Source organism: Pimephales promelas, chromosome 19 (genome assembly GCF_988280905.1).
Source record: "Pimephales promelas chromosome 19, fPimPro1.hap1.1, whole genome shotgun sequence".
NCBI lineage: Eukaryota > Metazoa > Chordata > Actinopteri > Cypriniformes > Leuciscidae > Pimephales > Pimephales promelas.
In genome coordinates, this window is record NC_142787.1 from 25,149,839 (window position 1) to 25,177,045 (window position 27,207).

At 37.8% G+C, this 27,207-nt stretch overlaps 1 protein-coding gene across 2 annotated transcripts; it reads left to right on the top strand.

The window, feature by feature from the left end:
- The first annotated feature begins 1,368 nt into the window (after positions 1 to 1,368).
- Positions 1,369 to 26,434, top strand: dixdc1b (DIX domain containing 1b). Of its 2 annotated transcripts, XM_039686823.2 has the most exons (21): positions 1,369 to 1,639; positions 5,032 to 5,161; positions 5,252 to 5,377; positions 5,452 to 5,701; positions 6,504 to 6,623; positions 17,830 to 17,936; positions 18,016 to 18,170; positions 18,258 to 18,347; positions 18,729 to 18,782; positions 19,485 to 19,535; positions 19,837 to 19,941; positions 20,031 to 20,084; positions 20,536 to 20,628; positions 21,538 to 21,606; positions 21,728 to 21,796; positions 21,873 to 22,034; positions 22,134 to 22,200; positions 24,320 to 24,428; positions 24,544 to 24,652; positions 24,946 to 25,025; positions 25,107 to 26,434. In XM_039686823.2, exons 1-21 carry the CDS (start codon positions 1,580 to 1,582, stop codon positions 25,111 to 25,113), a joined length of 2,067 nt encoding a protein of 688 aa, XP_039542757.2. In that variant the 5' UTR covers positions 1,369 to 1,579; the 3' UTR covers positions 25,114 to 26,434. The 2 variants fall into 2 exon arrangements, with proteins under 2 accessions (XP_039542757.2, XP_088979664.1); XM_089123538.1 differs by having other exon boundaries at positions 24,946 to 26,434.
- Positions 26,435 to 27,207: the final 773 nt, after the last annotated feature.

The following is a 27,207-nucleotide window of genomic DNA, read 5'->3' on the forward strand; positions in this document are numbered from 1 at the left end:
TGATAATATAAATAAATACATTAACGCAGGAATTAAAATGAACAGAATAATGCTTTGAAAAAATATGAATGATTATTAATTCTTAAGTAAATAAGTATAAGAAAATTATAAATATTAATGATAAATACAGTAAATATGAATTAAAATAGGCTATACATTTCTGCATTATACCACAGTTTGCATAAATAAGAGGAATTCTATGGAGCTAATTATCTGAGAGAAAAAGTTATCACACTGATAGCAACAAAAAAGCATTTCATGAGAGAAAATTTTTTGAGAAAAAGTGTTTTTTTCATAGAACAAAAAATAAATTTGAATTTTTTTCAAAGTATTTTGAGAGAGATTTTTTTTTTCTCTGAAATAATTTTAAAAATTTCAAATTTATATTTTTTATGCTCTATGAGAAAAACACTTTCTCAAAACTTTTTTAGTCTCAAATATTATTTTTTTTTGCTATTGGTATGATAACTTTTTCTCTCAAATATTTTTTTTCTCTCATGAAATGCTTTTTTTTTGCTATCAGTGTGATAACTTTTTCTCTCAAACATTTTTTTTTCTCTCTCCGATCATTTATTTTCGCACATCTAATAAAGACACAATCCTAGCTCCATAAATTCCATTTTTAATAAAGTCACAGACTCAATAGAGCTTATTTATTTAATTGTGTACAAAATATTTATTGTTAAGATGAAATGTTTGGGCTTACCACTATTAACAAATTGATGGAGATTATCATTATTTATTGACAATTTCGAGTCATGTTTCAGTTTGACCCTCTCAGTTCTTACAGCAGTGGGAGACGTCAGGGGAGACATTTAATTAAAAACAATATGATGATGATGATGCGCTTGCTGTGATATCATAGACTGTGATATGCCTGCCCCATGCTTCCTAGTTCTGGCTCTATTCTTTTTTCTTTTTTTAAAATTAAAAATCAAAATTAATTTAAAAAATATCTAATTGTTGTGGGTTTTAAACGAAAGAGAGAAACGTATAGAGGCAGAAGCAGGAAGCATGAGGCAGGCAGGAAGGATGTGGTCTAATGGGCCTGTACACAATGAAGCTGAAGTAAAACTGCTTAACTTTACAATGTTCAGATTTCACATCATGATTTTTACATATGTGCTGTGATGTTGGTTTAAAAAAGGAGGGACTACAGACTTTGATATCCATACTAGAGCTGTGTTTTATTTTCAACAAGTTTTAAGTGGACTTAAAATGAGTAATTTTATTTATAAAAGCTACAATATTGTATAGTCCACTGTCCCAGACCAGACTTTACAGCACATAAGCTGAAGACAGTGCAGCCAACGTAAACTCAAGCGTCGCCATAACGACAGTGGAGCAGCTGCTGCGGACGCATGCGCAGTACTTCTCCTCCCCATCCGCGTCCACCTCGTATCCTGTTTCAGGTCTAGCGAACTAAACGGGGTGGCACATATGGCCATTGCCTTGGTTGAGTTTTTTTCTATAGTTCCTTTGTTTACCTCAGTACCTCCGATATGCGGTCTAAACGTTTTCTCTGAGTAAGGACGTTACCATTTCCCCCTCGCTCTCACCTTGATGAGAAGTCAGAAGAATGATCGCATCCTTGTCTAAAGGAAATCTGCTTGACGTGCTGCAGGAGGGTCCTAATGAGGTACTGATACTACCGAACTCATTAACCCTCATGCCCGTTTACACGTGCATTGTTTTCAATTGCTGATTTGAGTTCTGATAAGTCGAAGCTCAATGAAAAGTTAAAACACAGTAACGTTAGCTATTGCAACTTAAAAGGCATTTTACATGTGAAACTCCGAAGAGTGGGACGGCATTGTTTGCGCCTTCTATGAGATATTACTGTGGAACAACAGATAGCTGCTTTTTGCATGTAGTATTTGATGCTTATGAGACTTTATCGTATAAATTAGTTTTACTGTCAGTGTTTATTGGTTAACAGCTGTTATAATAGCCTTGTGTCATGTGTACACTGCGCATAAGTTGTATATGTAGCCTACAATGGATTTATAGACCGTTTAAATCACCCAAAACATACATAATATGTATAGATATTTATGTATTATTTATAAATGCATTTTCATGGGAATTGGAGTCAAAAAAAATAATGATTTGTAATGTTTTACATATGAAATTATGAATATTGAAACTTGAAATGATCAATAAAAACAACAAATGGCATGTTGGCATGCATACAACAGTTTTACACAACAAAGTGATAGTTTCATTAGTGTTTTAGCAGTAAAATGCTAGTAACAGTCCATAAGATGTTTAAATGGACAGAAGGATAGTCTTGACAGCTGTTAAATAATGTGAGACACAATCCCATTAATCTTTCATTTATAGGGACCGTTCAGTGTCTCACAATTTTAAATATATGTATCAATTATGTGATATACAAAGACACTACAATTGCAGAAATAATGCTTTGAAAGTAATGCTTTAAATAGGAAATCTTGTATATTGAAAAATAAAATGAAATTATAAGTAAAAATCATTAACAGTCCATAAGACTTCCAGACTGAGTGAAGGATAATCTTGACATCTGTTAAACAATGGGAGACACAATCCTATTAATATTGCATTTATAAAGACTGTTTAATGCCACAGTGGTACAGTATATATAAAATGCATTTATACTTGAATTACAATTGTATTAATAATGCTTTGAAAGTCATTTTTTTTAAATTATGAACATTGAACAGGAAAGGGTGAATAACAATAAATTAAAACAGTAAATTATGTATTATGACTTAAACACATTTTGCACAATAAAAGATTACTATATCATCATTCTCTTATAAATGATGTTACGTGTGCGAGGAGGTGTTAAGCTTATTATTCAATTTCCAACTACTATCATCAGACTTTCCCTACTGATGTTACCTAAGACTGAGTGCTTCTACATCTGTCTGCCCTGCGGCTGTAACCATTAAACCATCAAGCACTGTTCTCAAACCATCATTGATTTTTTTGTAATGAATCCCAGCTGTCAGTTCCACCTAGAATATAAGGTGAGAATACAGCGCAGCAGCAGGTTCCAGTGATGGAGATATATCCATCTGTGGTGTCGCTGTGGGAACAGACAGCTCATTTGTACAGCTGGCTGCACAAGACTATACCTTCCAGTTTTACAGCACAGTCAGCATCTTACACTCACTGGATCTGTGCTAAATGCTCTCTGTGTTAGTTCCTGAGAAGCCTGTCACTCTGGGCCTCTGTTAGATTGAAGTTGGACAGATATGCTTCAGACAGAGCTTGCATTGTGTTAGTCAGCCCACCATGTGGCAAATCAATAAACACTAACTGTGCATGAAGGGTGCCTGTGAAAAACATGCAAAGCTCATTTTGTTGTGCATGTGTTTTCTTGACTGTGCACGTGTCACGAGTCATCAACTACTAGATGTTGGTTGGGAGGTTGAGGCCCTAGGAAAAGTTTCCCCACAGTTTTAGAATAATAGCAGACGTGTATTTTGTTAGGCAGTGACATTTGGCATCATGGATGTCCGATTTCGGTCATACACAAAAGTTTGGGGTCATAAGGTTTTTGTTTAATTTTAAAGAACACCTTAGGAACCACCCAGAATACCCTAGCAACCGCATAGCAACACCATAGCAACCACCCAGAATACCCTAAAGAACTACCTAGCAACCACCCAGAATACCGTAGCAACCACCCAGAACACCCTAGCAACCGTGTGGTGAGATTTGCCACTGCAAGCACCACTTCACATTTTCTTCTGGAAATGTACATTCTAGTTTTAAATAGAAGTCTCTTATTCTCACCAAGACTGCATTTATTTGATTGATAAGACAGTAAAAACAGTAGTAATAAATAGTATTACAATTTAAAGTAGTAGTATTTTTTTTTTCATATTCGTCATTCGTTGGCTCTGAATTAAAAAACAGAAAATCGAACCCGAGCCAAAAAATTTTCTGATTCGAGAATTTTTTTTGTTATTATGATTATCAATGAATAATAAAAACAGCTGTGCTTTTTTTGTGTGGATTCTTTGATGAATAGAAAGTTCAAAAACAGGATTGATTTGAAATATGTTTTTGTAGCATTATAATCTCTTTACTGTCACATTTGATCAATTTAATGCATCCTTGCTGAATAACAAAAAAAAATAGCCTAATCTAAAAAAAAACCAACACAATCTTATCTTTTCCATTTTCTTCTTCATTTACTCTGCAAATTGTTTTCTTTTTTCGTTTTAACACAGAAAGAGACATTATGAAGACATTTCAATAGACCTCTTTCAATAGAAGCTCTCAAGTGAGGAAAACAGCTCAATTGTGGGGGATATTATCAGTGAATAGCATGCAAATTTTGCTGTTTCTCCTACAAAGCCATTGTATGGCTTTATAAAACTTAAAATATAAGTCATATGGATGACTTTTATGATATCTTTATGGTTTGTTTGTGTCATTAAGTTATTGTTTGGCTTATTTTAGCTCGCATAAGAAACTGCTTTTTCCACCTGCTGTATTTTCCTGCAGCCAGCCACCCCACATTATTCTGCACTGTACAAAAAAAATCATATTCTGTTCAGTACGCAGCACATTTTCCAGAGGGTAGACCTGCGGCAAACCTCACTGCAGTCTTTACGCGTTCCTACATGTATTTGCTGAAGAGGAAGCGTGAGCGTGGGGAGTTAAGCTCTCCTTTTGTGACCAGGCAGAGAAAGTGCAAGTCAGACTAATCCATGCCGTTGAACCCGGGTGATGCTGACCGGTCCGGGGTGAATAGGGAGGGACTTGGCCTGTCACAGTTGGCGCTTCTTGAGCACTGAGGCGTACATTTCTTTTGACAACGGGTATCCTAGTGGGTATCAACATCCTGTGCAACCTCTCCACCAGAATCGTCGGCACTATGAATAAATGTCTTTCTGGGATGCAGTTTAACAGCATATCATTAATAGTCATTAATAGAACAATATTACATCAAAGTGGTGGCTTTTATTGGGGGGTGGCATAAGACTATAGACTATAAAGTTTGCATTCACATGTATGACATGTTTGTCTTTTTAGCAGCAACTGGCTGCCTATGTGTCTTGGGTTAATGCACAGCTGAGGAAGAAGCCCGGACTGAAACCTGTGAGTGATTTACGACAGGATCTCAGAGATGGTGTGGTCCTAGCACACCTCATTGAGATAGTGGGTAAGTGGGTAATAATTCCACAGTTATTGCAACAACACTCTAATTTAATGCACAACTTGGTATTGAGATGTGTTTTATTTATTTGGCAAGCCGGTGAGCTGCTGGATGGCATTCATTATGTGCCACTGGACGATCAGGAGAAGAAGCAGAATGTGGAGAAGGTTCTGCAGTTTGTGTCATCCAAACGGATCAGGATGCCACAGACATCTGCCAGGGGTGAGTTACAGAGCAGGCTCTTAATCACACTTAAGCCGATAGACCTACTTATTTCTTTCTCTCTGTCCTCAAAGACATTGTGGAGGGGAACCTGAAATCCGCCATGAGGCTCATCCTCGCTCTGGCTGCACATTTTAAACCCTCCGCATCAGCCAGTCACAGAGCTGGAGCTAGTGTAGGCAGGAGTTCCACTGGCTCCTCGGCCAATCACAGACCTCATTCCACCATGGCCATGGCCCAGAATGCAGCAGCAGCACTGGCAGCAGCCAGGCAGGATGCCGCACGCCCTGGCCGCTCCGTCTTCCATCTGAGACAAGAATGGAGGTACATATTATCCCTTTTCTCTCCTTATCCTTCTTCAAAAGAGCTTTGTAAACTTGTATTCATTCAAGTAGAATTGCTGTCGTAGAGCAACTGTTCTTTATAGTATTAAGCGGAAGTTTGGACATGCTCTCCTTTTCATTTTAAGAAGATTAATTTGCTTTACTTAAAACAATAGTTCACCCAAAATAACATTCTGTCATCATTTACTCACCCTCGTATTGTCAACTTTATGATATTGACGTCATTTTGCACAGAAAACCTTGATGTACACGAGAGTCGGTGAAATGTTATCAGCGAAAATTTCTTACATTTTGGATTTTTGCAGCATTTTTGAAGCTTGAAAGCTTCAGTCCTCATTGTAAATGCATGGAAAAGACCAATTGGGACTGTTTAAAATGTCTACTTTTGCGTTTCTAAGAAGAAATGAAGTCATATCAATGGTAAATGATGATAAAAAGAACTTCATTTTAGAGTGAACTGTTTCTTTAACAAATGAACAGATGCCCTCTTGCTGATGTCTGAGGGTATTGCCGCTCAGTTCAGAGGCAGCATATGGAAAATAAGATTTGCAGTTTCATCCTCAACTTATGCTTTGCTGTCAACTCTAGCAACGGTCTCTAATATGCTTTGTTGAAGCTTTGAAACTGGTTTACATTCTGGCCTGACACATGCCAGAATTATGAAAAATATTTGAGAGAGTGTTGTCAATCCGTTTAGCTTACAAATAAAAAAAATCATCCATCATTGAAACAGCATTTTACAGTTTTTAATCTCTCTTTTTTGTTGTTGTTGTTGCTCTTAGTCGTGGCTGCTGTAGTGAAGAGGACAGTGAGAACCCTTGCTGGAGCGTCCGAGCATTGGTCCAGCAATATGAGTCACAGAAGGGGTCATTTGAAGAGGAGACAGAAGCTAGATCCACTGGGTAAATTCTGAATATTGATGGTTAATTAAAGGGCACCTATTATGCCCCTTTTTACAAGATGTAATATTGGTCTCAGGTGTCCCCAGAATGTATTTGTGAAGTTTCAGCTCAAAATACCCCACAGTTAATTTATTATAACCATTTGAAAATGTCATTTTGGGGCCTGCTTAAAAATGAGCTGTTTCAGGGGGTATTCCACCTTAAATGCAAATGAGCTGCATATCCCCGCCCTGCCTTTGGATGAGGGCGTAACTTGATACCTATGGCAGGCAGTCGGTACTGAGAGAGTGAAGAGACGCGCCGTTTTGAATGTCATTCAGCCGTACGTTTGAATCGGAATATATAAATAGCATGAAGAGACTCCGGCAGAATAAACATATGAGAATGGACCAGTACGTCTCGGTATGGTTATTTGCTACTTTTATGTACTTTAGAGTTGTAATAGCGTCCCATTTGAAATGATGGATGTCCAACACACACACACACACAGACACTAGCGCAAGTTTTTGAAACTACATACACATTCTGTGATAAAGTTTGCTACGTACGAGCGAAATTACATTTATGCAGGGACCTGTGGCATCATGTTTAGCTTGTCATACGGGTGCTTCTGTGGCAAATGTGAGAAGATGGCTAACTTACAGAACACCAACATATGCAGTTTTTAATACAATATCTTTAAAAATATATATATTTATAAACGTGTGGTTACACACTATACAAACAAGGTTTTAAATTATATACACAGACATCCTACGACGGCAATAACTTTAGACGCATTTGTTGTTGAATTGGCTGACATTGACTGAAAAGACTATTTGCTCAAAAATCATAAAATACACTTACTGTTACTGGAGGTGACGGTGGATCGCAAACAGTAGACAAGAATCCACACTTGAGGATTAACTTTTAAGCCACAACAACAGGATTAACCCACGAGTCCACGACAGAACATTAATTTACGTTTCCAAGAGACATTACCGGCTGTCGTCGTTGAAACAATGAAGGATGGTGTGTACAGATCACCGAGGGCGGGGTCTAGGCCACAGCCACACTGTCAATCAACCCCCTGTCTCCCGTTCTACGTCACAAAGACCTGGATCTCAGAACAGCTCGTTCTGAGGCAGTGCAGATGATTTATTGAGATTGTAAAAAAACTACTGGATGGATTTTTATCATTCTAGGGTGGTTTTGCTCACACACTGCCAACACACATTTATGTTCAAACACCATGTAAAAGTGAATTTTCCATAATAGGTGCCCTTTAAAATGCACCCAGTCTGTATATTACTTTTCACTTCCGGTGCCTTCAGATCACTTGGACGTGACTGTGATTACAAGAGGTACAAACTAGGGATGGGACGATAACCGGTTTCACGATAAACCGTGATAAAATGTACTGACGGTTAGTATTATCGTTTAAAATTTAATTATCATTAAAACCGTGTTTGATTATCGCGATTTTAATAACTCACTGAATCCTGTCGGCCAGTCTGACGCAGGCGCGCAGCACGCAATATTTTTTTAAATTACCATTCGAGAAGGAATGGTGGAAGGCAGTGACCGTGCTCAGGAGATTTTTCAGCCTTTTAAGAGGACCAAATCTGAGGTGTGGTCATATTTTGGGTTTTACAAAAAACTATTAAAAATAACTTTTGGAAATAACAATCACAGTCCTGGACAGTGAGTGAGCTTACACATTAAGATAATATCAGATTTTCTCCAGTCATTGTTAAAAAACAAGCTAACAATCCTTGCTAACTAGCGTTAGTGAAGCGGCTAGACGGATCTTTCTGCCTCCACCTAAGCTCCGCCCACAAAAAAACGTCACCATGTTTACCAACTGTAAAAGGGTCTGTAGAATCTTGCTTAAAAAGTAATAGAGAGGCTTGTTTTATTTGTTGTTTTTTGATTTTCAATTATAAAACTTGTTTTCAGTGTGAGCATCAGTTCTTTTTGAGCACTTTCATAAATTTTTAAGAAAACCGTGATAATATTGATAATCACGATTATTTTGGACATGAAATTTTCATACCGTCCCATCCCTAGTACAAACGATATAAATACTGTTCGTTTTCTCACACAAACCGCTCGTTTCGTGTCTTAGGCCATCAATGTGTACTTACATTTACGAGTCATTAAATCATGGTTAACTTGGACTTCTCTGTGCATGCTCTTTGAGGTGGTGACCATAGACCTCCAATATATGACTGACAGACAAGAACAGTTTGACCTAAAAATATCAAAATTGAAAATATTGTGGAAACAAAGACACCTAAATCTTGGATGCCCTTGAGGTAAGCTTAAACATATCAAAAATTAATTTCAAAGTGAACTATCGCTTTAACTAATAGTTTGAACATATAGAATGGATAAAAAAAAATATAAAAGTTAAAAAAGTAAATAAGTCTAATGCTGGAAATGGGTATTGGAGCATTTACATATTAGATTTATATATTTAAGTTCCATTCAAAGCATTTAATCAAAATCTATATTTGAACCAAAAATATGCGGATAAATAGAAAATAAGATGCTGATGTAGGTAGAGTATACGCTTGTAAATTGAGAATACATTCAGCTGAGAATCATTTGCTTCAGTGTTATCAGTTTTCAACATATCTCTTAGTTACCAAATGCACAAAAACATGTTATCACAACCCCTTCTCTTTATTCTCTCTTCTTTTATGAGAGGAGAACACATAGACTGGCTGGAGGAGGCTGTCACAAGGATTTTCTCACTGCTTGTTTTGTAAAGCCTGAGATGTTGCTGCCCGCTGGCTTTCTCTAAGGCATCATCGTGATTTGCCCCTGAAAACCATAAAATGTGTGACTGTTCTTTTATGTGGGTCTTTTAGCTGAAGGAGCTGATTCAGAACCTGATTATCCAAAAGAACATCATTTGTACGCTTAGTCGTTATGCATTTTGGGGCATCTTTAAAGGGGTCATGAATCGAGAAATCAAATTTTCCTTGAACTTTTGACATATAAGAGGTCATTGTATTATAAAATATATTCTCTTGTTTACATCGTGTTTGCAATGTTAGTTTTGATTAAGGCATTCGTGGAAGTGGAGAAATCGAGTTGCAATGATTAGATCACTGCATTCATCTGTGATCGGCTACATGCTCATCACTGCAACCTGTCATGTGACGGGAGTAAATCTAAATATAATGCTATGATCAACACTTTTCACAAATTAGTTAATCTCAGCAGCTGTAATAGTAAAAACGTAGCAAAAGTCTGAGAGAGTTCAACACGTAATAAGTGTTCTATAATATGCAAAGATGTTAGCCAATCACATCTGTGGGCACTTACACAGACAAGCCACTTTAAACAGAGCGTTCAAATCAGATGGCTAAAATCAAGGTCGAAAATTGGCCTTTTATTTCTAAATTAAGTGATTTTTTTTTATGTAAAATTTATACTAAGTGAACCTTAGAAAACATTATAAAATAATAATAAAAATGCAGTTCATGACCCCTTAAATGAATTCACATAACATGGGTGTTATGTAAGACACTATTCTAGGATGTTGTCTAGGTCAGTGACTTGTGCTGAAGTTAAACCTTGACAGATCTGAATTGCTCACTGCCCTGTAGGCTAGTTGATGGTTAGTTATTATAAGGGCCATTCATGCATAAACTTAAATGCTTTTATAAACTTAATTGCCCCATATATATGGGCGTTTACTGTAGCTATTCAATCAGCTTATTCCCTCTTTATTATGGCATTGGTATTTTTGATACTTATGAAATCCATTTGTACAGAACAGTATTTTCAACTTTGAGTCATGTGAGTGACAGGTTGGGATTTTACCATGTCCCAATCCCATTCTGTTCAGTATACTCTGTACTAAATAGTACTGTGAAAATGTTTTGAGTGTGACAGACGGATACATCAGCAAGGCTGATAAATTAGCCAAGATTTGGCCAACTGTGTCTGCTCTCTTTTGAATCAGTTACTATACCAGCAGCCCAGTCAATGGATAATACACTATTTGCTTTCAAATTCTGTGTGAAGTTTAAGTAAAACATTGCATAAAAATGTTTATGTGCAAATGGTATTAGCTGATATGGGCAAAGACGTAATGCAGGCCTGTACTGTAACTCAGTTTCAGGGTGTTACCAATTGTCTTATAACCTAGGCCATCTTTGTGGAGAGAGACATTCTAATTCTCAAATTCTTAGAGAGTTCTTTGCCATGAGGATTGCACTCAAAGCACAAATTTTAACTGCTCTTATACAAAAATTTGTATAGTCCTGTCAAGCAGACAAAAACATGAACATGATGAATAGGACATGTGGCTTTGCATGGTTAAACTACATACAGCTATTATCACTTAGGGTGTACTCACTTTGGTATGTTGAGTTTTTTTCAGAGGACTATACAAGTAGCATTGACTACTCTAAATCTATTCAAGTTTCATCTCTATAGTATTGTCCCTTGATATACTGTATATAAAGCCTGATATATATATATATATATATATATATATATATATATATATATATAATATATATATAAAGAGTTCAGATGCAAAAGCCTCTAAGTGCCATTTGAAATTTTCTCCGAGAATGATCATTTTTATCGAGCTTGTATATTTAAGTTCAGTGATTTTACTTAAATTGCAATGATAATTACCTATTAATTGTTATTTAAGTGAAATTACTGAACTTAAATATACAAGTTTGATAAAAAGCATCATTAAAGAAGAAAATTTCAAATGGCATTTAGAGGCTTTTGCATCTGAACTCTTCATATGTATGTATACATATATGTATGTGTGTGTATATATATATATATATATATATATATACATACAGTACATATATATACATACAGTACATACAGTACATATATATACATACAGTACATACAGTATATATATATATATATATATACAGTATATATGTATATACACACCTGCTGAATGTCATGTTAAATTAGAAAAACTGTCCAGAGCAGATCTGTGCCCATCTACATTACCCAGACAGTCCATGTACCAGCTGCCCTCCATCAAAATACTGATTTTAACAGACGGGGAGAGAGGCAGGGCAGAGAAAAAGAAGACAAAATAGAGGGAGGGCTGGAGGGGGAGGGTAAACAGAGGAAGGCCGGACCGAGTCTGACATCTTCGCACAGAAAAAGAGGAGCTAGTGAGGAAGGCAGCACAAGAACTAGACAGGGACGTGCAGATCTCAGCGATGGAGAGCTTTACTTAGTGAAAAGGTTGAACTGAGAAGAGGAATAATTAGCCCGACTCACAGCCGGAGAGAGAAGGAGAGGAGGGGGCAGGATGCAGCTGCCTTGGTGACAGAGCAGTGTCGCTCTCTCCTGTCACTGCAGACGGATTGAAAACAAGATTTCCATATGGACAACAAGTGCATCTGAAGAGGCTTTGAACTTGCGGATTGGATCTGCTGTCAGTTCCAAGCGTGGTGATAAAGAGGAGCTAGTTAGCAAACGAGTGGTAACGCTGTAGACAGGACATCCAAAAGAAGTTGTCTGTAAGAATGATGGTGATTCCTAAACTTTTTGATGCTCTATTGATAATTAAACGTAGTGCAGAAGGCTAGAAACTCTAGTGCCAAAATGGGAGCCAAGCAATTCAAATGGTAAGACTCTGGACGTTTTAAATGGAAAGTTTTACCTAAAAATATCAATTCTGTCATTTACTCAACACTGATGTTGTTTCAAAACAGTATGACTTTTTCAACTGTGGAACATGATGACATTTTGAGAATTGGCAGTGGTGTCAGTGTCAAACTTTCTTTTCCACAGCAGAATACAGTCATAAAGGTTTGGAACAACATATTGTGAGTACATGATGATCATTTTTATTTTTGTGTCAGCTATTCCTCACTTGCAAGTGTTTTTAGCACTAGTATAGTTTAGTTTGATTCACATAGATTTTACTCACCAATTCACTTTTTCTGATGCGGTCATAAAACCTTTTAATGCTTCTCACATTGACGGCTATCATAAGCAAAAAAAAGTCATTTATTTGAAGGAGAGTTGGCAGACTGAGGTGACATACTGTACGCTACATAAAACATTGTCGATGTAATAACATTGAGAAGGGTTTTATGCAAATTCTTGACAAACACAATGATTCGCAGATACATACAGTGGCTTGCCAACCTTCAGCGGTTTAGTGGTCGTCAGTGAATGGACTTTAGGGTTGGGTATCGTTTGAATTTGAACGATTCTGATTCCGATTCCGATTCCTTGTTTCAATTCCAGTTCCTAACGATTCTCGATTCCGATTCTTTTAAGAGGCAGGGTCAAAAAAGTTTAGCTAACCTTGCTAACCAACGGCCTTTTGCTAACCAACGGCCTTTCTGAAGGAAATACTCCTTCTGTAAAAATTTGCCAAGATTTCGTTATTTTTAGAAAAGTGAAGCCACACTTTGGATCGCAGACGTAAGGTACTCATGTTCGACTCGCATGCCAACACTTCCGGTAGACGCTTCTTCGTTGGTGTTGTTCAGCGGTTTCTTCTTCCGCTCAGCGGACTGTGAATATCGAAACTAGGAATCGAAATTTTTACTTTTGAACGATTCCGGGAAAAACGAAAAGTTAGTCTCGGTTCCAATCGATACACGATTCTCGATACCCAACCCTAATGGACTTGCATTTTATTATCATGTGTGGTTGTGAATGACACTGAATGTCACTGCTTTAGAGTGTCTGACCCAGTTTACCTTTCTACTAAAGATCACACACAAGATTTTGGATCAATTCTCTATGTCAGTGCCACCTGTGCTGTGCTTTAAGATCCAGTTTTGTGCCTGTGTCATCTGTCATATGCATACAACACAATATGAACCAAATCCGACAATTTGTATTTGACAGGAAATATTGGAAGAAAATCTCTATCTTGTTTTGTTCTAAAGCAGTTTGTTTTCCTGACAACATTGCAAAAAATGCCGGATATGTCTGCTCAGATTTCTATTTCAGAAGTGAAATAATTCCCGAACTCTCACCCTGGCAGCAGAGAATTTCCGTTATGTTGACGTTGGCCTTTTTTCTTGTTCCCTGGAACGTAAGCATACTTTAATGAACTTCCTGCAATTCTTCCAAATGACTTCTAATGAGCTCTCATGAGAATCGTCTCATGACCGACTAATCTCGTGTGAGAAGCAGGACATGTTTATTGGCATTGTTGGTCATTTTTGCGCTTTGATATGCGAGATGAGATCTAGTAGTATTTATCAGAGTAGAAGATGTTTGGGGAGGATCACAGCGAGCTCTGTTAGAAAGATTACTGTGAAGCAAGGGGCAGGCTTCACCATGAAGCAACAGTTCTGTATGTTCTCATTGCATTCAATCTGCGGTTATATAAAACCCAGTCAGTGAATGCGGCAGTAGCTTATGAAAAATGGAGCACATTTTGTTTGTTTCTTTTTGTTTTCCATTTCAAATAGGATGGTGAGAACACTTTGCATAGAAAGAATCTCAGCGCAGGCTTGTGTTTCATCCAGAGAAAACAGCTATAGCGGATCTTTATTTATAACTAGAAGATCGCTTTGCCTTTGTGGGTTCGCTTTGATTCCTCTCCAGTGGAATCAGTCAGTCATTCCCTAGCTGTCGTTTTCCATCCATCTTTGCTATGAATAAAGGATGTTTCAGCTACAGCAATTGCTGATGTTGTACACTTCAAGGCCATTAGAAATGCTTGGTTGTGCAATGCTGAATGTGTTATATTTCATGTCCTCTGTGCTGCCTGTTAAACCATACGCTGAATCTAAGTTTTTTGACATCATTGTCTTGTTAGTGGTGCTTGCTAAGCATCATTTTTACTATTACTCATACATTTGAACCAGGATTTAGCCTGAATATTAAATGTGTAAACTGATCTGCTCTGTTAGGGAGTAATACTTGTGATAAATTTGAAGTAAGTGACAATAGATTTGCGAGATATAGATAATTAGTACCGTATTTTTAAAGTTATCTGCGTTGCCCTGTGCTAAATGTGTAATTCTCGTGCTCATTTCAGCTGTTTTTACATCTAGATTACTAACTAAAGATTAATCTTTAAAAACACTAATGACTTTAGTCGATAAGACTTTAGTGTAAGTAAGATTTGTTCATGTTAATGTTACTAACCAAGGCTTTATTTATTTGATACTGTAAAAGCAGTAATATTGCGAAATATCGTAATTATCGGAGATTTCTGTTTTTATATATTTAAAAATGTAGTTTATTCCTGTGATGGCAAAGCATTTTTAGCATCCACATAGCATTGACTAGATTCATTGTCACATGATCCTTCATAAATAATTCTAATATGCTGATTTAGTTCTTAAGGAATATTTCTTGTTACACTTTTGCCGCGTCATATTTTTGTGGAAACCGTGATGCATTTTTTGTGGGATTCTTTGAGTAGAAAGTTGGAAAGAACTGGTTTGAAAGAAGAAAAATACTTAAAATAATTGCATATATATATATATATATATATATATATATATATATTATTTAATTATATAATTGTGTGATATAAAAATGTATTTTAAATTTTTAATTTAGTAACCAAACTCCATCGCACACCTGCAGGTGATAGGTGCGTCAGATAATAAGACCAGCTAGTCATTCAAGCAGATAAGGAACTCCCGCACACTATCATTACTTGCACTTTTTAATCAAGTTTATTCACACACAACGTTTCGGTCACACGACCTTCGTCAGGAGTATATACTCCTGACGAAGGTCGTGTGACCGAAACGTTGTGTGTGAATAAACTTGATTAAAAAGTGCAAGTAATGATAGTGTGCGGGAGTTCCTTATCTGCTTAAATTTTTAATTTAAAAAGTTTTACTGTCGCTTTTGATAATTTGATTAATAAAATCGCAGTTTTGATCCTTGCTTAATAAAAATATTTTTTTTCAGTGAAAAAAAAAATACTGGAAAAAAATATATACTGACCACAAACTTTTAAACAATAGTATACAATGGAAGGACTCGAGTCAAATCTTAGGATCGAATGTTGTAATAACTTGGGGATTATTTTTACACAGGTTGATTTCCAACCCTGTAAGTTAGATTTCGGTAGAACACCCCCACAACATCCACAAATGTACAAATTCAGTGGAGAATTCTTTACTACTTTTGATTGTGATAAACTTTCTTTCACAGACCTGGCAACCCTGTACTTAGAAAACCCTAGCAACCACACAGCAATGCACTAAAAAGCACACAATACATCTTAACATCTACCTAACAACGCCCTGGCAACCACCCTAGAATTGCTCTCGCTTTTTTTTTTTCAGAAAATGTATTAAAATATACATTTTCCTCTTTAATAAGCCCTCTACTCCATTATTTAACTTTGTTTTATGTTGGAATAACTGTTTCATATCAATGCGCACATTGTTTTTTGAGTCTTGAGTTTAGAGAACAGAGATTCAAAGATCAGGAAAAACCCCTTAAAAAATACTTAGGGATTTTTCCAGTCTAGTTTGGATCACATGAGTTTCAGTTAACTCTGTGTCCATCTATTAGTTTTATTAGTTTTTTTCTTGTGGCAAACACAGCACAAAAGGAGAATAAAATTGTGGAGAAACTGAACTGAATAAGTTAGTGTCTTTAGTGTCTGTGTGGGTCACAATCAGAAGGGGGGTCTGGATTTGGTTTTGAAAGAAAACGGTCCCCTCCTTCCCCCTCCCCACAACGTGAGAAAAATAAAACAAAGAGAGTAATGTGGAGTGCGACGGGCTGTCTCTTTCAGGGTCTCTGCGGTCTGTAGCCTGGATCAGGACAATGAGAGCCAGCACAACATACACACTAAACAAAAAAAAACAAAACAACAAGCGCTCTGTTTCTTTCGAGAAGAAGCATTGTTGCTTTGTTAAGACAACAAAACGGATCACCCTTGGTCCTTTGTCTTTATCCATCACACATAAGTAAAATAATATGCAGAGCTTAAAAATGTTTGGAGATTTCCATGCATGATATGGCTGTTTTTTATCCACACATTGAATTTTGTCTTGGGGATCCCCAGGCTTTATTCTGTCTGAAAATAAACATGAATTCTCCAAAGGTCACCCAAGCGGGATCCATTTGCTCTGTGTGTTGGTCTGTGTGAAATGTCAGTTACGTTTCACTGCAAATGAAATGAACCAATGACTTGGATGGGATTTATTCCCTGACGTAAGTCTAGTATTGACTATGACGGCATAGTCTTCACACTCTGTCTAATGTGAAGGTCATTTGTGTCAATGGGTGTTGGACTCTTCTTTTATTTTTGTGACTGCTTAGAGGGGAATTGATGTAGAGAGAATTCAACTTGGCATGCATGAAGACAGCAGACAGAGAAAGAGTGAGGTTGTTGGCTTGGCACTAAACATAAATTGGTATAAATTGGAGGTATAAATTGGTGTTCTTTAGCCCGTTGATTTTTGTTCATGGTATTAAGCCACAATCAAATGTTTTGCAATAGAATAAATGTGAATGAAATCTAAGTTGTTGTTTTTACCTTATTGGAATCGAAATTAGGAATCAATAAGCGGAATCGGAATTGTTCAAATTTAAACGATACCCAACCCTAATTATATAGCATCATAGTTCTGTCGTGACAACTCTCAGAGTGTTTTGCATGGTAATGGATATTATGGATATTAAATTACCCATTGCAGATCTATGCAGGTGGAGCTGGGGAAAGTGGTGGGTTTCTAAAAGTGCTTGCGAAGTATTGTGTTTATTAAGGTTAAACCACTCAATTCATATGGATTTTTTTTATAACAATGTCTTTGAGCTGATAAAGAAGCGCTCTATAGCATAATTCAAACTGAAGGTGTTATAATTTTAAAGCATGCCAGACATTGGCTCATAAGCCTGTGGCTTTGAAATGTATTAACGGTGCATTATTGATAGGGCATCAGATCAAACAGAAGTTCAGATGCTGACAGACTTGGCTGTTCATATATGCAAGGGGTCTCCATGGCAACTGACTTTAAAAAGGCACTTTCTTCCTTTGCTTCAGGACTGTTTATTTGTATCTGCCTTTCTGAGACACCAGATGCAGCACCTGATAAACATAAATTACAAGTCTTTGCGATATTGTAACTCACTCTTGGAACAACTCAATGGTGATTCTGCAATTAGTGGAATTGTATTTAGAAACGAATGTCTTAGACAAAATCTGACTTTGACTGTAAAGTTATTAGCCCCACGTGAGAAACTGCATTTTTTTTGTTTATTTCCACAGCCTCAGTTCACAGAGCCCCACCCACAGTCCCAAAGAATCCATCAGCCTATCAGATGTGAAGGCAGGGCTGTTAGACACCTTGTCCAGGGAGAAAACTATTAAATCAGGTATTGATATATTTCAATCAATCATATGGACATTTATGGTCTCGTGCATGTATAACAGTCTATCCCTGTTTACCATTAGAGGACACGGTGAAATTGGCCCTGTGTGACCAGGCCATTGTCTCGGGGCATGATGGTCAAGCTGGTGACTGCACCTGGGAGGACAAACTGTGTGAGCAACAGGAACAGCTGGAGAAGGAGATGAAGGAGGCACGGAAAATGGTCTCCAGCCTACAGGTGACAATAACATATATTATCACCTAATTTAGTTAATTTTGTAATGCTTTTATAGAGCTTGCAGTTTATAACAGGTGTTTTTTTTAGGCTCTCCTTCTGCACGGTTCATTACCTGAGGATGAGCAGGAGGTGACGCTTAGTCTGGGTGAGGGAGTTGAAAATGCAGAGCAGCAACTGGTACGTATCTTTTATTTCTGTCACAATTGTGTTTTACCCCAAATTGGCCTCTTTCTCTTCCATATCGCGCATATCCCTCCCTCTTGATAATATGTGACTTCCTATGCCTCTCCCTCCCCCCATCTCTCTCATTCTCTCCTGCTCTTTCTCTAAGCTCTGTCAGGGCAGATCATATTACTCTCACGGTGAACTTTGCTTTGTTTGTGGGAGAGACGCAGGTATCCGTTTCTCTCCTACGATGTCTGTTTCTCTCTTCCAGTTCTTGAACTGTTTTCTATAAGGTTGTCGTGTGAACCAGTTCCTTCTGTGTTTAGTGTAATATGTAGTAATATATGTGGTTTTGTTCTGAAGCTGCAAAATCCCTCTGTTGTTGTGCTACAGGTTGTAATACGAAGTCGTCTAGACCAGAGCATGGAGGAGAGTCAAGATCTAAAGGTGGGCATTATTCATATTATTATATCATACACACACACACAATCTCACTCACTTTCTTTAATAACTGAATTAGTCTGCTATCAATGGCTCTAGTCTCCGTCACTAGCTCTAAAATGACGATTTGTAATTGGCAACGGATGTTTGAGATAAGAGGCATAAGAAACTAGTCCTACATACAAGAGCATTTTAAGGACAAAAACTTGACAAACGTCTTGACATACAACATCTGTATTTATATATAAATACAGACTTTAAGACTTTTGTCAGGTTTTTGTCCTTACATTACAAAATGTCATTTTAGAGATAGTAACGGAGACTTGAGCCATTGATAGCAGACTAATGCAATTATTAACATTATATATATATAGTTTGTTTGTTAATTTATTTGTTTATTTATTTATTTAGTAATTATAATAATCATAATAGCTTTTATTAATATTATGAAATAATTATTTCTTTTTAGTTGATTTATTTAGTTGATATTTTTCCCCCCTGAATCGTTATGCTGGAAACTGTTTTAGCATATTTTGAATATGATTTCAATTTCTTTGATTACTGTACTGTATGTAGTACAGATCATTTCATAATCACTGTGCTATTTTTTGTTTTGGTCTTCAGTTAGTTATTGATGGGCTGATCTTGTCCATTCCTGATATTTTTAAAACTAGTCTATGATGTGAGTTTTTTTTTTTATACATGCAGAGGGAGCTATTGAGGTTCAAACAGGAGGCTCGCAACCTGCAAGGAGTGAAAGTGAGTCTTACTCATCTCCAAACCTATTAATATAAATAATACCCTCAAGGTCATGATACCGGGGGCAACTTTTTGAGCAATATTGCTGACAACCAGTTGAGACACAGGGCTCACGACTGATCTTAAGTATCCAGATTGAAATTTGTTGCCCATTCTCAATGGGAAAGTGCACAAGCAACATCGCTCTGCAACATTGGCCAAAAAGTTGCCACCGGTATCAACGCCTTCACACTTAAAAGCATAAAGCAGAGCAAGTTAGATATGTTGAGATTGATTAACCCTGTCCCGCGTCATCATTCAGGATGCTCTTCAGCAGCGTATGGCTGGGCAGGAGTCCTTAGTCCTGCAGCTCAAACAGGAACTCCTGCGCACCAGTATGGCCAAAGATGAGCTGGCAGGACAAAATGTGAGTGCATCTGTCTTTATGCTATGGATATTAGATTATTTTCAGTTATACATAATCTGAGACCGGTTGTCATGCGTCTATCTTGTCAGGCTGAGCTACAGAGGAAGCTAGAGGAGAGGAGCAGACTTCTCAGCGAATATAAGGCATTTACTTTTTAATTTGTTTGTGATATGAAACATATAATCATGTTTATTACAAAAATGCACCATAATGTATGGTCTATATATTCAAATTCTACTAATTCCACTGTTTGATTTTATATAAATTATACTGTTTTCTATTTTTATTTGTGATATATAGTGTAAATTCATCTGTTTCATTTTGGCATCTTAATTTAGATCTTCTGTTTTTATCTGGTAATTAAAGATATTATCAAAAACTGTAACTTTTGCTTTTTTTCACCCCTCAATCTTGTTGCTCCTTTTGATTAGTAACTTTTAGTGTAAGCTAACTACTTTTTCAAAAGAGTAGACTGACTGTACATTATGAGTAGCTTGTAGTTTTCTTCATATCGAAAGATGCTACTTCTATAAAAGATGCTGAATTAAACCACATATGTAATGTATTTAAACGCATTGTCTTTGTGCTGCACAGAAAGAACTGGGCCAAAAAGATCGACTTCTGCAGCAGCAACAGCAGAAGCTGGACGAGGCACTGCGCAAGCTGACAGACAGCAGCAGCCAGCAGGTATGACATCAGACACAGAGTCTGCAGACTGTGAAGGAGAACTGCATGATGGGATAGTGTTATAATTTAACATCATAAATCTTTGTCTCTCACAGCAAATCAGGGCTTGACAAAAAGGACAGTGCATTACCAGTGTGAGAAAGGTTCGGGCTAGTCAATTCAGTTTGCACATGCATAGAGCTTCTGTTAAGCAAACAAACACAAAAAGAGTGAGGGGGTGTAATGGAGAACATGTTCTTACAGTAGTTCTAAAAACACCTTGAGACAAGTTTTTTTTTTTTAAAACATGTGACTTTAAAGGTGCGAGACACAATGCAACAGCGCAAAGTTGTTGTTCCTGTGTGAATAAAGTCCTCCTTACAGATGGTATGAGGACCAGGTAATTTGTTTATGACTTTATGCATGTATGTCAAGTAAAATGTACAGCTATTATTGCAAATTAATGTTTAATTAAAAAAAAAAAATCAATATACAAGTTTTGCTTCAAACTAGCTGTTTTTTCTACATTTGTCTCAATCATAAAGTAATATTAATGTCAAATATATTATAATTCAAAACATATAATGTAATGAACATAAGTCTAGTGTGATTTTATTTGTTAGTGTTGGTTAAATGTACAGTAAATTATTTACTTAACTTAATTGTTTGTTACTAAAAAAGTACTATGAATGTTACATGCACAAGATAATGATTTTGAAACTTAAAAATATGCAGCTGAAAAAATGTAAAGTTTTCTTTCTTGCAAAGTGAAAATGTCACCAGGGCAAGTAACAGCCTAAACAGGCCAGCATTTAAAAAAAAAATCCTTATTGTTGAGCCATACTGATTAATTATGATTAATAACCCTTGTTATGTAGCTGAAGACTCCTGCACTTGTTTTTGTGGATTATGTGTGTCTCTGTTTCTCAGGCTTGCCTGCAGAGGGAGCTGGAGCACAAGGAGAGTATTCTCAAAGAGTTAATGAGCCACGAGACAGAGGTAACACACACTTATACAGACTGTTTTCCCCACAGCTGTTTGTTTTCACACATTGCAGAGTATGTTTAGTGCTTCCATTTAATCATTAAAGTTTCAAGTAAAGGCTTGTCTTATGTTTCAGCTTCCTGGCTCGCAAAACAACGGCTACTCACACCCACCACCGGTCACAACATCAAAACCACACCATGGGGTAAATAAGACTAAAGCCTTTTCTCAGTGATATTATATTATATCTATAGAGATCCATGTAACTGTGTCTCTTGTAGGCCGAGGAGCTGCAGTTAGTAAGAGATGCTCTGCGGAGTCTGAGGAACAGCTTTGGAGGTCACGACCCTCAGCATCACACTCTGGACACGCTTGAGCAAGGTGTGGCCAGCCTGATGGATCGCCTCTGTGACCTGGAAACACGGCACAAACAGGAGAGGAGGGTACGAGGAATGTTCACTCAATCTCACACAACGGGTTTTTCACCCGATCCTACATTGCCTCAGAATTCTTTCTTCTCAAATCAATCTGTTCCTTTGTAGAACCGAGGCAAATCTCCAGGACATAAAGCATCTCACTCAGATGGAGACTCCTGGACTCCTACTTCAAGTAAGAATAGATCCAAATCCCAAAACAGGGAATAACAGGACTAAGAGGAACCATGTGAATTTGACCGTTTAGTCACTGGCTTATAAACAGCCAATAAGCCATTTTTCATGAGTCCTTATATATCAAAAGTCAGTGATTACAGATTAGACATTCGAATTAATACTGTTACTTACATGTTGTGGCATTACTGTCGGGTCCATATCTTTCTGTAAAAGCCTGTGTTGAAGTGTGACGGGTTTAGCATAAGAATCCACCATGAAATGTACAGAACAAATATTCAAAAATAAACTGCCACATTAATATTAGGATCCCTTGAAAGGTCATTTTATTTTTAGTCCAATGATCCTGTTGTAGCAATTATTATATAACGTGAGTGAGCGGGACTAAAGAAGCAATGATGCAGAAGAAAATGCTGATTTGACAGTGGAGGCGGCCTTGATCAACTGATCTCTATTATGTAATTAAAAAATGGGAAGTACAAAACGAGTTGCTTTTCCAGCTTGGCAATTAAACTTTGTTTTTATACCAACATGGACATTTGGAGTAATGAAACTTACAGTATGTTTTTATAGCACAATGACCTCATATATGACAAAAAATCTGAGATGGTACGCACTGCAGAACACAAAATCCAGGGGGAGGAGTTAGATCCAGATCCAACTCCTCCCAAACCCCACCCCTAATCCTACTCCTCTCCACCCCATGATCCCTATCCCCACCCCTAATTCCGACCCATCTCCACCCCTGATCCCTAATCCGACCCATCTCCACCCCTGATCCCTAACCCCACCCCTAATCATACCCATCTCCACCCCCTGATCTCTAACCCCACCCCTAATCATACCCATCTCCACCCCCTGATCTCTAACCCCACCCTTAACCATACCCATTTCCACCCCATGATCCCTAACCCCACCCTTAATCATACCCATCTCCACCCCCTGATCCCTAACCCCACCCCTAATCCTACTCCTCTCCACCCCATGATCCCTATCCCCACCCCTAATTCCGACCCATCTCCACCCCTGATCCCTAATCCGACCCATCTCCACCCCTGATCCCTAACCCCACCCCTAATCATACCCATCTCCACCCCCTGATCTCTAACCCCACCCCTAATCATACCCATCTCCACCCCCTGATCTCTAACCCCACCCTTAACCATACCCATTTCCACCCCATGATCCCTAACCCCACCCTTAATCATACCCATTTCCACCCCCTGATCCCTAACCCCACCCCTAATCCTACTCATCTCCACCTCCTGATCCCTAACCCCACCCCTAATCATACCCATCTCCACCCCCGATCCCTAACCCCACCCCTATTCATACCCATTTCCACCCCATGATCCCTAACCCCACCCCTAATCCTACTCATCTCCACCCCCTGATCTCTAACCCCACCCCTAATCATCCCCATCCCCACCCCCTGATCTCTAACCCCACCCTTAATCATACCCATCTCCACCCCCTGATCTCTAACCCCACCCTTAACCATACCCATTTCCACCCCATGATCCCTAACCCCACCCTTAATCATACCCATTTCCACCCCCTGATCCCTAACCCCACCCCTAATCCTACTCATCTCCACCTCCTGATCCCTAACCCCACCCCTAATCATACCCATCTCCACCCCCGATCCCTAACCCCACCCCTATTCATACCCATTTCCACCCCATGATCCCTAACCCCACCCCTAATCCTACTCATCTCCACCCCCTGATCTCTAACCCCACCCCTAATCATACCCATCCCCACCCCCTGATCTCTAACCCCACCCTTAATCATACCCATTTCCACCCCCTGATCCCTAACCCCACCCCTAATCATACCCATTTTCACCCCTTGATCCCTAACCCCACCCCTAATCCTACTCATCTCCACCCCCTGATCCCTAACCCCACCCCTAATCCTACCCATCTCCAACCCCCTGATCTGGATCCAACTCCACACCCTGGATCTCATGTACAGCAATGAGGTGCTACTGAAAAATCTGGGGAAATTATTATTAGTATTTTTTTTTTCGATTCATGACCTCTTATTTGTACTTTGTACTACATTGCTGCATATTTAAAACACTACTAAACTGAAGAATCTCCTCTGTTCACTTCCAGAAATTGCTCATTCTCACAGCAGCCCTGCACTAAACTCATCAGCGTGCACCAAAGTCCTGTACTTTACTGACCGCTCACTCACGCCATTCATGATCAACATCGCCAAGAGGTCAGTCAGACTCTTTGTTACACATATATTTGGCTTGAGTGGATCTTTAGTCTTAAATCCCTATAATGCTATTTAGGTATGTGCTATGAAACTTTCCTTTGTCTTATGTCGGCAGGCTGGGGGAGGTCACCTTGCGAGACTTCAAGGATGCCGTAGATCGAGAAGGCAATTATCGGTACCATTTTAAAGCACTGGATCCAGAGTTTGGCACTGTGAAGGAAGAGGTAATGCCACATAATCAATCAACAGAATATATCAATCAACAAATATTCACAAAATAGTTTGTTTAGGTGTTTTTAACGCTGTTGAAAGCGTTTCTGCATTTCTCAGAAATCGCTTACTGCGCCTTTAAATGATCTATATCTATAGTTCCCGTTTCACTTAAAAATATATTAATATGTTTTGACTGCACAGTCAAAAAGGCTGAGAACCGCTGATTTAAATGAAATTAAAAAAATGTAACTAAAATGTTATATTGTGTAAAGAGGAAGTAATGGAGATTATTGGCTTCTCTCAGGTTTTCCAGGATGATGCAGTGGTGCCTGGCTGGGAAGGGAAGATCGTGGCCTGGGTAGAAGAGGATCATGGGCAAATAGGGTACTGTGTGCACCTACACAGCTGCCATGCGCATCTGTTTCTCACCATTTTAAGCTCATTCTTTCTTTCTTTCCTCCACAGGACTTAACATGAGTCTGCAAGAATCTGTCAAAGGAAATAGACATCAGTGCCAAAAATGAAATAACATTGATTTGTAACTTAAGTGTACAGAGAATGGAGTTCTCTTCAGTGCCCTAAGAAAGTCCCATGCACCCACTTTTTACTCAATCCTGCATGAGCTGAACAGCAGAATGAATCTGAAAGGACATGGAGGAACATCTGAAGGATCACCAGATGGAGAAAGTCCCATTATACCGGTAGTAACACATGCATATAACTTTACAGAGGATGGGAGAAAAGCATTTTTGATCTGTTTTAAAGGTCTTGCCATAGAACAGACACCCATTCCAGCATGAGCCTTTTGTTTGTTACTGTAATGACACACTGGATTTCTCAATTGACCTATTTTAAAGAAGGTTCTGCCAGAGTACTTTTTTGTTAATTTCGTTTAACCAAAATTGAAATAATTTTGCTGTGGAAAGAGACAAGTAGGGAATCTTTACTGTCAAGAGCACTTGAATGAAAGTGTTGTGAAAGAATAGCAGTAAAATGATGTGTGAGTATAGAGTGGAAAAGAGTTTAAAGCCTGTAGTTGCCTCACTATGAGATTGTTTTTGTTTTGTTATCTTAGAGAAAGAGTTTCCCTAAAACATACGTTGGACACATTCCAAGGACCAAAGCATTTTGCTTGTTTAATATATGATCTTACGATATCATTTAGTATGTCGTTTCAAAAAGCCGTCTGTTAGTAACATTCACACAGGCGATGAAGGCTTTTTTGTATGAATGTCTTTTGAGAGTATGAATTGAAGATTTGACTGTATGGTTGACTATTTTGACACCATATATAAATGTAGTACATATAATTTGCAAGAAAGTGCTTTCTGATTATTGCAGGCCTTCAAATGTAATTTTAGAAACTACGAGATGTGCTGTTCAACTGCACTGATTTGAGTTTACAGGAAAGTGCCTGAAATCTGCTACGAGAGAGAGGTGACAGGGTTTGCCTTTTGTATTTTTGTTCTGTTTTATATTTATGTAAATATGTTTATATCTGAGAGACAGAGCTAGGCATAGTGCCTTTACACTGTATAAATGATGTCCGATAAATACTGAATAATATTTTAAAGATATGAAAATGTCTCCTTTGTTTCCAAAAAAGGATATAAATCAGAGAAGCCTGTTGCTAATAAGAACCGTGTTGTTCACTCACAATGGATGGTAATACAAAATACAAGCAGCGGTATGGTTTACTGAAATTCTGCTTTCACCCTCTCGATTACTGCTGTTTGCATTTCTGGTTGATTAAGATTGTTATTTGGTTTGCAAATAAACCGTTTGAAGCAGTATACACGATGTATGTGTTTTTTTTTTTATTAAATTAACATTATTGTTAAAGGAGTAGTTCAAAAAAACTTTTGCTGTTAATTTACTCACCCCCATGTCATCCACAATGTCCTTGTCTTAATTTCTTCTGTCGAAAAGAAATTCAGGTTTTTGATGAAAACATTCTAGAATTTTCTCCATATAATGGACTTCAATGGGAACCAAACGGTTCAAGGTCCAAATGAGAGTAGTTTCAGTGCAGCTTCAAAGGGCTTTAAATGACACCAGATGATGATTAAGGGTCTTATCTAGCGAAACGATCGCTCATTTAAAAAATAAATAAAAAAGTTTTTACTTGCTCTGTTCTGTGATGCGCGTTCGTGACTCTCCTGTTCAAACTCGTTCATCAAAATTAACAAATCTTTTTTCGAGTCATGACTCGAAGAGTCCTATATAAGACCCTTATTCATCGTCTGGAATCGTTTAACGCCCTTTTTCAAGCTGTACTGAAACTCTCATTTGGACCTTGAACCGTTTGGTTACCAGTAAAGTGCATTATATGGAGAAAATCCTGGAATGTTTTCATCAAAAACCTTAATTTATTTTCGACTGAAGAAAGAAAGGCATGGACATCTTGGATGACATGGGGGTGAGTAAATTATCATTTTACTGAATATAAAATAACCACAAAGCAACTGTTTCTGAGGTAGGCCTACAGTAGACCAATATACCCATGACGTACGGTAAACAAAAACTTATATTCTTCCATCCCATTATCTCTTCGCGTAGATTATAA